The sequence below is a fragment of the Scyliorhinus torazame genome, chromosome 4 (genome assembly GCF_047496885.1).
Source record: "Scyliorhinus torazame isolate Kashiwa2021f chromosome 4, sScyTor2.1, whole genome shotgun sequence".
NCBI lineage: Eukaryota > Metazoa > Chordata > Chondrichthyes > Carcharhiniformes > Scyliorhinidae > Scyliorhinus > Scyliorhinus torazame.
In genome coordinates, this window is record NC_092710.1 from 68,177,424 (window position 1) to 68,189,631 (window position 12,208).

General features: G+C 46.4%; 1 protein-coding gene across 8 annotated transcripts in view; it reads right to left on the reverse strand.

Annotated features, from left to right (window-relative positions):
* Window positions 1-12,208, reverse strand: part of LOC140410282 (NACHT, LRR and PYD domains-containing protein 3-like) — a 193,457-nt gene that overhangs the window by 117,448 nt on the left and 63,801 nt on the right. For 7 of the 8 annotated variants that reach the window (XM_072498254.1, XM_072498253.1, XM_072498250.1 and 4 more), the window contains 2 exons: window positions 10,571-10,667; window positions 4,306-4,472 (listed from right to left, as the gene is read on the reverse strand). In XM_072498254.1, the coding sequence (XP_072354355.1) occupies window positions 4,306-4,472; window positions 10,571-10,634 (231 nt within the window). In that variant the 5' untranslated portion in view covers window positions 10,635-10,667. Of the gene's footprint in view, window positions 1-4,305; window positions 4,473-10,570; window positions 10,668-11,336; window positions 11,458-12,208 lie in introns of all 8 variants that reach the window. The other variant, XM_072498255.1, reaches the window with a different exon arrangement.

Below are 12,208 nucleotides of genomic sequence, written 5' to 3' on the forward strand. Positions count from 1 at the left end.
ACCACTTAAAATTGGATTGGCAATGCGTCTGTCGTATGTACCCTAACTTCCCGGTAGGAGTGTTGGCAAAGTTTCGAGCCGTATTCGTGGAAGGCCTCGGGACGATAAAAGGGAGCTTTGGCAAAAACCAGTGAGGTTGAGAACCCCCAACCTCGTTAGTTCCGCACCCACCCAGTACCATACGTGCTGCGATCCTAAGGTCAACGCAGAGCTGGAAGGCTTTGCATCATCTGCTCTATCCATTTCGCCGACTTGGCTGCGCCAGCGGTACTGGTACCAAAACCCCGACGGGTCCCTGCGTCTCTGCGGGGATAACAAGATGACGGTAACCCGGGTCTCTTGACCATTCCCAGTCTCACACATTGAGGACCTGTACACAAAACTTAGCAATGAAACAACATTCACTTGACATGAGCCACGCGTACCTGCAACTGGTCTTAGATCGGGACTCTCTGAAGTACGTGACAGTAAACACCCACAGAGCATTGTATGAAACACCCGACTGCCTTTCAGGGTTTCATCGGTCTGTGTGATTTTCCAACATGTGATGGGGCCTACCCATGAAACTGTATACGTGGATGATGTACTCATCACCAGGGCCTTAGAAAAAGGACATTTAGAGAACTTGGCCAAAGTCGTCAGGCATTTTGAACAGGCTGGTGTCTGCCTCTGCAGGGTGAAGTGCGTTTTTAAATAATAATAATCATACAAATAATCTTTATTGTCACAAGTAGGCTTACATTGCAATGAAGTTACTGTGAAAAGCCCCTAGACGCCACATTCCGTCTCCTGTTCAGGCACACAGAGGGAGCATTTAGAATATCCAAATTAACAGGGGCAGCACGGTAGCATTGCGGATAGCACAATTGCTTCACAGCTCCAGAGTCCCAGGTTCGATTCCGGCTTGGGTCAATGTCTGTGCGGAGTCTGCACATCCTCCCCGTGTGTGCGTGGGTTTCCTCCGGGTGTTCCGGTTTCCTCCCACAGTCCAAAGATGTGCAGGTGAGGTGGATTGGCCATGCTAAATTGCCCTTAAGTGTCCAAAATTGCTCATAGTGTTGGGTGGGGTTGCTGGGTTATGGTGATAGGGTGGAGGTGTGGACCTTGGGTAGGTTGCTCTTTCCAAGAGCGCGTGCAGACTCGATGGGCTGAATGGCCTCCTTCTGCACTGTAAATTTTATGAAATTTATGAAACAGCACGTCTTTTGGGACTAGTGGGAGAAAACCAGGCACCCGGAGGAAACCCACGGAGACACAAGGAGAACGTGCAGACTCCACACAGACAGTGACCCAGCCAGGAATCGAACCTGGGACCCTGGCGATGTGAAGCCACAGTGCTAACCACTGTGCACCATGTTGCCCACACGGCAGAAACAATTAGATATAGCACTTAGGGCGAAGACGATCAAAGGATATGGAGGGGAAAGCGGGATTCGGCTATTGAGTTGGATAATAAGTCACGATAATGATGAATGGTGGAGCAGGCTCGAAGGGCGAAGTGGCCTCTTCCTGCTCCTATTTTCTATGTAATCCATTCTCACAGAGGGAGCAGGTGAATGACTTCTCCCGCGTGTGAATCGGCTGATGTTTCCGCAGGGTGGATGAATCAATAAATCCCTTAAATAAAGCCCCCAAAGTCACTTATTTAGGGTACCAGATACACGAGGGGGATTCACTCGGTGGAAGACAAGGTGCGGACCAGCCGGCCAGCTCCAATCCTTGAAGGCCTAACCGAACTCCGTTCCTTCTTCGGATTTATCAACTACTACGGGACACTCATCCCCAACTTCGCCATGCTGCTTAGTCTGCTCCACCAATTGTTAAAAAAAGGGCAACAGTGGGAATTGAACCTCCCACACCAAAAGGCATTCCAAGAAGGAAAAAGGCAGTTGGCATCCGAGAAGCTGCAGATATATTTCGACCCAAAGAAACCACTTCTGCTGAAGTGCGCCGATTCTCCCTACCGCGTCGGAGCCATTCTCGCACACCAGATGCCCGATGGGTCAGAGCAACCGATAGGTTTCGCGACGTGCACACTGGCCGACGCAGAACGAAGTCCTGGCAAGTTCTACCAGTAATTCTATGTATTTACGGTCTATACTGACCACAAAACTTTACTTGGGCTATTCAAGGAGGATGGTGATTTCCCCTGTTCGCATCTGCCAGGGTTCAGTAATGGGCATTGTTCCTAGCAGCATACAAGTACATTCTGGAACAGCGCCCAGGCACGTAAATCCCACGTGCCAATGCATTGAACCACCCGTCCCTCTCCACTAAACCGCCAGTTCCCAGCCTCGGCAGCAGAAGTAGTAGCGGCCTTCCACTTCATGGATTCCTTGCTGGCCACGGAGGCTTGCATAAAAGAATGGACCCAGGCGGACCCACAACTGTCAAGGATCTAGTATGGGGGCCGGCACAAAGCTCTGCCCGATGACCTGCGGGCCTTTCCGTCAAAGCTCTTGGAGCTGAGCATAGAGAACGGCGTCTTATTGTGAGGGACACATGTGGTCATCCCGGAACATAGTCGGACGCTCTTGTTGCAATACTTCCACAATGGACACTGGAGGTATCCAAGATGAAGATGCTTGCCTCAGCTGTGTCTGGTGGCCTGGAATTGACTCGGAATTTGAGAAGGTGGCTGCTGCCCGTGCCAAGAAAACCAGAAGGCCCCGCCAGCTACGCCAATACACCCTTGGAAATGGCCAGGAAAACCATGGTCCCGTGTCCAGATAGATTTCACCGGCCATTTCAGGGGGCAACATTTTTTGTGATGGTAGATGCCCACTCAAAGTGGCTCGAAGTTCGCAAGGTGCAAACTGTGACAACAAAGACTACAGTAGATATGCTTTCAGCAGCGGAAGTGCTGATGTCAGATAACGGGGTCGCGTACACCAGAAAGGTGGCCCTTCGGGGAGAGGAATAGTAGTTTTTGTGATCTTGTGTTTATCGTAATAAACCAGTCGTTCATTTCTACCCGATCTTGTGTTCCTGTTTTCTCTCCCGCTTGGATTCTACACAATAACTTAAATATCATTGCAGAAAGTAATCCTTACAGACATTTTCCACCCACATCTCACCATTCATCTGTCTCTTCTGTGATCGTAAAATAATCAAACTCAATCTGTATCCCTCTCGGGCAGCACGGTGGCACAGTGGATTAGCACTGTGGCCTCACAGCGCCGAGGTCCCAGGTTCGACCCGGCTCTGGGTCACTGTTCGTTTGGAGTTTGCACATTCTCCCCATGTTTGCGTGGGTTTTGCCCTGTTGCTCTTTTTAACCTTAGTCTATTTGCTCTGTTTACGTCACCTTTGCTCATGAGTCGCCAGGTAGCTTTATGATACCGCCACGTGGTTCAAGTTCAGGTTATGATTAATAACACAGCACACCGCTTAGTAAGGATTAAAACAACAGTCATTTATTATATACAACAAGCAATATCAATACCCTAATACTACTTTCTATATAATAAACCTATCACTACTGGCCAATACTTAACTTAGGAAGAGCCCACCAGGTCAGGGAAACGAATGGCTTGTCCAATCAAATCTGGCCCGTGGGATTCAAAAGGCTGCTACAGGGCGCTGGCTAGGTGTCTCTACCGGATAGCGATCGTTGGATTCAAACTTACAGTTGCCGGTGGCTGGTGTTGCGAAGGTCTCGAGCAGGCGAAGATGAGAGAGAGAGAGAGAGAGAGAGATCTGAACTTGGACCCTCACTTTTATAGGGCCCAGGGGCTTCCCGCCTCCCGGGGCGGCCCTTGACCCTGAGTCCCAAGTGATTGGATCTGTCCCCAATCTCTGGGGTCGATGTGCCCAATGGTGAGGCGATTCCTCGATCGGGGGGTGGTCGCTCACCTGTCTTTGTTTCGTCCACTGCAGGCGCCGACAGGTCTGGCCCGGTATTCAATTGCTAATATGTTGCAATTGTTCCCGGGGATAGCCGATTTAACTGTGGATGTCTGAATAGATTGGCTGCAAACAGTCCTGAATGCAACTGCGAATACCTGGGTAGATGGGCTGTTGATAGCCCTGAGTATCGATCTGGGCTACCTTCCCAGAGCAGAATATGCAAAACTGTCTGCAGCTGCCTGCTTGTGTCTTCTTGGCTGCTTTTCCCAGCAGTCTTTCGAGTTAGCCGTTTTAAACTGGGTTTTGGCCAGATTAATCGGAACGCAGCCATTTTACATGGCTACAGCCCCCACAACCCAAAAATGTGCAGGATAGGTGGATTGGCCACACTAAATTGCCCCTTAATTGGAAAAAATGACTGCGCTAAATTTATTAATCTGTATCCCTCTCACTTACCCCATGTTCTTGTCCACTGAAATGCCTCTCGTATGTTAGCAATAAGCTGACTCCATCCACCACCTCTTCAATCGCCTGTTCTAGCCTGTCCCGGTAGAATTTTGTCAACTTAAACAGCTCGTAATTATTGCACTTCGTCAAGAACTCGGTGTATGTAGAGCTCAGGTCTGTGAACATAAACAAAGATGAAACACATTATCAACTTGCCACGCAGTCCGCTGTAATTTTGAACAAGCGAGAAGCCATTTGAATCACGTTTTAACTTAAAACCTGTACAAACCATTTTTACTACGTTCCATTGACCTATAGTCAGTTATTAATAAAATGATCAAAATGGTCAAGCACAACTTACCTTTAGCTTATCGATTCCAGTCTCCAGGATTATCCCTTGTATCTAAATATGTTCACCAATTTTACCTCAAAATACAGATAACAAGGCCTAGATTTCTACCGTGGGATCCACCCTCTACCACTTCACGCACTAGCCATGCCCCATCAATGCCACCTTGTGTCCCTCATGGAGCCTCATGACCCATGCCAAGCTATGGCCCGGAAAAAGATACCTATGGTCCCTCATGCTCTCCATGTTAAGATATGCCACTCTCAAACACCCACATGGCAAGGCATTTGACAAAGTGCCGCATAAAAGACTGTTGCAGAAGGTGGGATCGCCGGGGATTGGGGGATCGCCGGGGACTGGGGCACTAGATTGGATTGAGGATTGGCTGACTGACAGAAAGCAGAAAGTCAGGATAAATGGGTCCTTTTCTGGCTGTCAAACTAGCGGGATGCCGCAGGAGTCAGTCCTCAGACCTCAACACTTCTATATAAATGATCTGCAAGCAGGGACAGAGTGTAACATCGCAAAATTTGCAGATGATACTAAAATAGATGGGAAAGCAGGCAGCGAAAAGGAGATAAAGATTTTACTGGTGTACATAGATGGGCTCGGCGATTGGGCCAAAATTTGGCAGATGGTAGTTTAATATAGATAAGTGTGAGGTTATCCATTTTAGCCAAAATAGAAAGGCAAATTATTATCTGAATGGAAAGCAGATTCAAAATGCGTCTGGACAGAGGGATTTTGGTATCTTTGGAAATGAATCACAGAAAGTCGCAGATACAGCATGTCATTAAAATGGCAAATGGAATGCTCGTGTTTATTGCAAAAGGACTGGAGTATAAAAGTAGAGAAGTGCTTTGAAATTGTTGGTGAGACCACATCTGGAGTATGGTGTCCAGTTCTGGTCTCCTTATTTGAGGAAGGATGTGGCGGCATTGGAGGCAGTTCAGAGGTGATTCACCAGATTGATTCCGGGAAAGAAAGGATTGACATATGAGGAGAGATTAAACCATTTGGGCTTATACTCGCTGGAGTTTAGAAGAATGAGAAGGGATCTGATCGAGGTATAAAGGTAATAAAAGGGATTCATAAAACGTAGACCAGATATTCCCCATTATAGGGCAATCTAGAATGAGAGGTCAACGATATAGGTTGAGAGGTGGTAGATTTAGAACGGAGATAAGGAGGAACTGCTTCTCACAGAGGGTGGTGACTTTTTGGAACTCGTTGCCTCTTTGTGAGGTGGAATCTGAGTCATTAAATGGATTCAAGAAGGAGAAAGATATATTTCTGATTTTAAAAAAACAGGTGAAAGGGATATGGGGAACACGTAGGTGGATTTGACACCAGGAAGAGATCAGCCATGATCTGATTGAATGACGGAGCAGGCTCAGAGGGCTGAATTGCCTACTTCTGCTCCTAATTCCTACGGTCCTAAGGTATGACCCCCAAACAAGCCCTATGGCCTCCATGCTAAGGTATGCTCTCCCCAACATCCCCAACCTCCCTCCATGCCTCTTTTAGCTCCAAATCAATTTAGTGCCAACTAAATGCGTGAGGCACTAAATGAGTACTTTGCATCAGTAGTCACCAATGTGAAGGACTTGGTGGATGATGAGTCTGGGGGAAAGGTTTGTAGATAGTCTAGGTCACAATGAAATCAAAAAGGAGGAGGTGTCGGGCGTCTTGAAAAACGTTACGGTTGAAAAACCTCAGTGGGCAGCACAAGTGATTAGCACTGTGGCTTCACAGCGCCAGGGTTCTAGGTTCATTTCCCTGCTGGGTCACTGTCTGTGCGGAGTCTGCACATTCTCCCCATGTCTGCATGGGTTTCCTCCGGGTGCTCCAGTTTCCTCCCACAGGCCAAAGACGTGCAGGTTAGGTGGATTGGCCATGATAAATTGCCCTTCGTGACCATAAAAGGTTAGGGGGGTTATTGGGTTACGGGGATAGGGTGGAAGTGAGGGCTTAACTGGTTCGGTGCCGACTCGATGGACCAAATGGCCTCCTTCTGCACTGTAAGTTCTATGTTCTAGAAGGCCAGATGGAATCTACCAGAATACTGAGGGAGGCAAGGGAGGAAATTGCTGGGGCCTTGGCAGAAATCTTTGTATCCTCATTGGCTACAGGTGAGAGCATAGAGTACTGGTGAATAGCTAATGTTTGTTTAAGAAGGGTAGCAAGGGTAATCCAGGAAATTACAGGCTTGTGAGCCTTATGTCAGTGGTAGGGAAATTATTGGAGAGGATTCTTCGAGACAGTTTACTCCCATTTGGAAGCTAATGGACATAGATGTGAGGTAATACATTTTGGAAGATCTAATACAGGTGAGAAATATACAATAAATGGCAGAACCCTTAAGATTATTGACAGGCAGAGGGACCTGGGTGTACACATCCAAGTCACTGAAAGTGGCATTGCAGGTGGAGAAGGTAGTCACAAAGACATGGCATGCTTACCTTCGGCGACCGGGGCAGAGAGTATAAAAATTGGCAAGTCATGCTGCAGCTGTAGAGAACATTAGTTAGGCCACACTTGGAACATAGTGTTTAATTCTGGTCGCCAAACTACCAGAAGGATGTGGAGGCTTTGGAGAGGGTACAGAAGAGGCCTACCAGGATGTTGCCTGGTATGCGGGGTATTAGCTATGAGGAGAGGTTGGATAAACTTGGTTTGTTCTCACTGGAACGACGGATGTTGAGAGGCGACCTGATAGAAGTCTACAAAATTATGAGGGGCATGTGCACAGTGGATAAACAGAAGCTTTTTCCCAGGGTAGAAGAGTCAATTATATGGGGACATACGTTTACGGTGTGAGGGGCAAAGTTCAGGTGAAATGTGCGAGGGAAGATCTTTTACACAGAGGGTAGTGGGTGCCTGGAACTTGCTGCCGGAGGAGGTGGTGGAAGCAGGTACAATAGTGACGCTTAAGGGGCATCTTGACAAATATATGAACAGGATGGGAATAGAGGGATACAGACCCCAGAAGTGTAGAAGGTTTTAGGTTAGACGGTCAGCGCAGGCTTGGAGGGCCTGTTCCTGTGCTGAACCTTTCTTTGTTCTTAGTAAAAGATACACACATAATGGAAATAATAAAACAATGGTCTACTAGTCTCCCTATTTCCAAAACCACCCCCCCCCCCCCCCGCCACACACAAGGCAGACATACAGTAAAAGGGCCAGGAAGGGTTAAAAAAATAACTGGGAACAAGAAGTATGAGTGATTTGAGGATCTTCGCTGCTGAGGAGGTGGTTTATTTCTGGTCCGCGATCTTCCAAGGACGTGAAGTGTCGAACTCCTCGGTTGGTTTGCCTTTCCTATTAGCGGTCTTCAATTAGGAAATGAAGGTGGTAGAATTCCCTCCAGGGTGTCACTCGCATTTGGCAGACCTCTGCCAGTCTAACCCTCAGGCCCACTGAGGCAAGATAGGAATTCTTCACCTGAGGATTTTACTATGTTTTTAAACAACCCCTTCCTCCTGCAGGTGGCGGTGGACCTGCAGGTGGTCTTTCCACAAGTTGAACTGACTGCAGAGGAAAACAGGTCTTTAACCACATGTTATCAGTTGAAAAAGTCAGGTTCAGTTCCCCAGCCTTTTACTCAGAAGTGTAACATTCACAGACCGGCTGGAGGGTAATTTAGTTGCCAGTCTTAGCTGATAGAAAGAGTGTTTCACATTATCAACCTTCCAAACAGAGATTTAAAATTGCCAGTCCTGACAACAACCTGCAGGCTTTTAAAACAGGAGGGACTTTGCCCAGGCTTGGCTGGAACCAGTTTAAATTGACGAGCTGAGAGCAGAAAGAGAGATCTGCTTTGAGCTGCCATCCAGCTTAAACCACAAAAGTGAAACTACTTTCCAAAATGGCTTGCCTGGATTCCCCAGAACATTCTGAAGTGCTCACTTACCCTATCATCAGTGCAAATATGAAAAGATCAGGAATTCTAGAAAAGAGAATTGGCTGGTAGCCAAGTCTATCAAGACGTGTCACTACTTATGTCAACATCTCCTGCTCCAGCTTTTCGCTAAATTAAAGGTGTGGGCCCCAGTCATGCCCAGGTGCAGGAATTATAACAGTCAAAAGAACAGGAATTACAACAGAAACAAGAGTCCAACCAGGATTCGCACGAGGGGTCCTTACAATATTGAAAATCAAAACACTCATTAATAAAAACCCATTAACTACATTTACATTACTTCAACTCAAAAAAACTTAAACAAAAAACATTTCATTCCAAACAAATGGGCATACAAATTAGGAGCATGAATAAGACATTGATCCTTCGAGCTGCTCTGCCATTCAATAAGCTTATGTGGCGTCTTGTACAGTAAATAAGGCCACGATTATCATTAAAATAATACAATACTCTAATTGTCTTCATCTTGATTTCCAATTTCTTGGAAGGAGTGTGTTTCATTAATATCTTCACATCTTCTACCTTGACTAAAATTGTTGATTTGGTTTGGTCTCACTGGAAACATTCTGCGTCCCATTGCGGCCAGTCAAGGTGCCTATGTTGGTCTTTCTGCACACAACACACGCTTCTGAAATTGGCAGCCAGTGTAAAGTGCTCCATCCTTTCGCCCAGTTTTGTGAGGTTTTTTATGGGTGCTGCTGCTGCCCATGAGCCTACTCAGGAAACAAGAGTCACATGCAGCATTGGAGTAGCGCCGAATGACAGTCTAGCTAAATTATCTAAGCTCAGTCTGCCTCCCTGGACCACTCGATCTAAAGTGAGATCATCTTTGGTCTGCAGAAAGTTGGAGAGTTTTTGATTTCGGATCGCACAAAATGACATCATGGATTACCTCAGCCTTCAGTGCCCCATATCTGCAAGAACTAACTAGGCAATATAGGTCAGTTAGAAATAATTCAGTAGTTTACCAGGTTATTGCAACCTCTGATTAAAAATTCATTCTATTACCAAGTTTTGCTTTGGGCCAAATAGGTACCAAAGGCTTTGAGAATGGTCTCAGAGTCTGCAGAAGATTCCTCCAGTTCCTGCCTCAGGAGTATATCATCTGTTACTCAACCTAAAGCACATAGAAAGGAACTGACTAGATGCTTCTGCTCCTCAGTATGAAAGCTTGATGCTGCTCGATGGTAAAGGAAATTTCCATAACTCCTACTTCTGGCCTCCCTGCAGGTCCTTGAGATATTCGAACAGGGCAGGGACTTCACCAGGTATGCCTATTGTTATCGCTCTCATTAGCTTCCTCATTTTGTTGTAGTTGTAAGTATGAGCTGCCACTGAGTTTTCTTTAACCATTGTATTTTCTACATCAACATCTCCAATATTGCCATTGTGTTGTGTTTGAGGACTCAAGGCGTAATATTTTGTTACTGGACACACTGTAGTCATACTCTGGCAACTGATAAACACTTGTTTATTAGTTCTACAACTAAACAGGTTACAGAGCAGGCATGTTGCTCCTGGACATGGTGTTCCAACCTCTTTCTCTTGAGAAAGTCCAGCATGATAGAGTGATGTCAGTGATATACCTTCATCTCTGTCATACATTCGTATATCCCATCTGGTAACTCTTTGTACACCGGCCATTCTGATTGGACAGCAGCTCTCCAGTCCCAGGAGTGCCAGAAGCTGTAGTGGATACGATTCCTCAGAGCCTAATTCGTGGACATCCAGGATCAGGTAGGTGTAGGGACCAGTGGAGGCAAGGTGAGACCCACGAAATGAGCTGAGAGTGTGAGAAACTTGATGGGAGAGGTTGGGGAGGAAAAGGTGTACCTGCAGGGACCAGAAAGGAAGCTACTGATGGAAGTCTATCAGATGGTCACTAGAATCCCTATTTCCACTCAGCTCCAGACCTGCTCTCTAGTCCTGAGCTGCAGGTTCCTATTTCAAACATACCTTGTTTAAGGACAGAAATTATGATTCCAAATATACTGTAAACCTACCTGTACCCATTCTCATTGCTCCTGAAGATATTGAATTTTCTCTCCAGTTTGGACCTTCAGCCATTGTTGTGACAGCCGTTCCCAGATTTCTGATGCTCTGCAAGAAATATAGACCAGGGGTTTCAGCTTGGCAGAGTTTCCTTTCTCAGCCAACCCAGGAATCAGAAGGAAATTGTCACGACACCCTGAGCTAATGCAGTCAATTTTAGCTCTATCTGACCGAGTTTCAAAACAAGAGAAATTAGATGATATTTTAAAATACCTGAGGTCCATGGCTGAGCCAATAAACTGCCGGCACCAGGTTCATAACATTTAAACGCAAGGATTATTTTATTACATATAGTCTTGTAATTAAAGTGACAGAAAAATGTAACCTAATATCCCTTTCCCAACACCTCCCCATCCTCTTTCTAACAACCCCCACTCTCCACACGCACAGACAAACAACACAGAAGGGAAAGGGTGATTGAGAGGTAAAGAAAATATTAATAAAACTAAAAGGATAAAGGATCTTTGATGCTCTTGGATGACTTTCAGTCAATGTCTTTCTGACGTTCATGCTTTTGTTTTGGTATTTCTTCCTTCGAGGGTTGCGATGGTTCTCTGTACATTAAGGATTATTTCAAGTTTACAGCAAAGATGTACCAGGCACTCTCTGGTTTTAGAACAATAAAGTTCTTTACTGCAGCAGCGTGTGTGAGAGAGAGAGTGAGAGTGAGAGAGAGAAATTCACTTTCAAGACATCACGCAGCAACCAATCACTTACTGTTGTCAGGCAGCACACTGCACTTGTCCAACCCACAGGTTGCCAGCCAACCAATCAAACCAACTTCCTCCAAAACCGGTTCCAAAGATTCACTTGGCACCGAAGAGTGTGTTTCTCCTCTCTAAAATACAAAACGTAGGAACACAATATCCTGACAAGCAGGCTGCTTCAGCTTCATTCCTCGGCTTAAAGGCACATTCCGAATATGGGCCCACAGATCAAAGAAAATAAAGGAAATAAACAGGAAAGATTCTACAAAACACATTGCTACCACCCTGAAGCCATTTGACTGGAGACAGGACTCCCACCCCTCACTCAGATATCCAGTCCCAGAGAGCTGCCAGCCCATCTATCAAGCTGGTAGCTCTCTAGTCCCTTCAATGAAGCTGGAGTGGATAGGTCTCGACTGCATGTTCCTAGAGGCTAAGTCCCTGGGTTCCAGGTAAGGACATTTTGGTTGCCTCAGGTAGCTGAGGGGAGGTGAGCCTCAGGGGAAGGCAAGGGGTGCAGGGTGGAGAGGCCGGGGGGAAGGGAGGACATTCTGAGGCTGTAGTCAATGTCAAAAGCGGAACACCCGGAAGAACCTCATGCAGATAAAAGTAGAAAGTGCAAACTCCACAGTCACCCAAGGGCGGAATTGAACCTGGGTCCCTGGCACTGTGAGGCAGCAGTGTTAATTACTGTGCCATCATGCCACCCTAGGACGAATGAAACAGGAGCAATACACTCACCCTGTGTTTTATTACAGACCCCTGTAATAGAAATTGGGCATGGTGAAGCTGTGTTTAGTGTTCATTGTCTGACAATACTCTCTTGCTAAAAAAAAATCCAGGGGAGTGGCAATAGGCAAATTTCTCCTTCGGAAGGGCAGT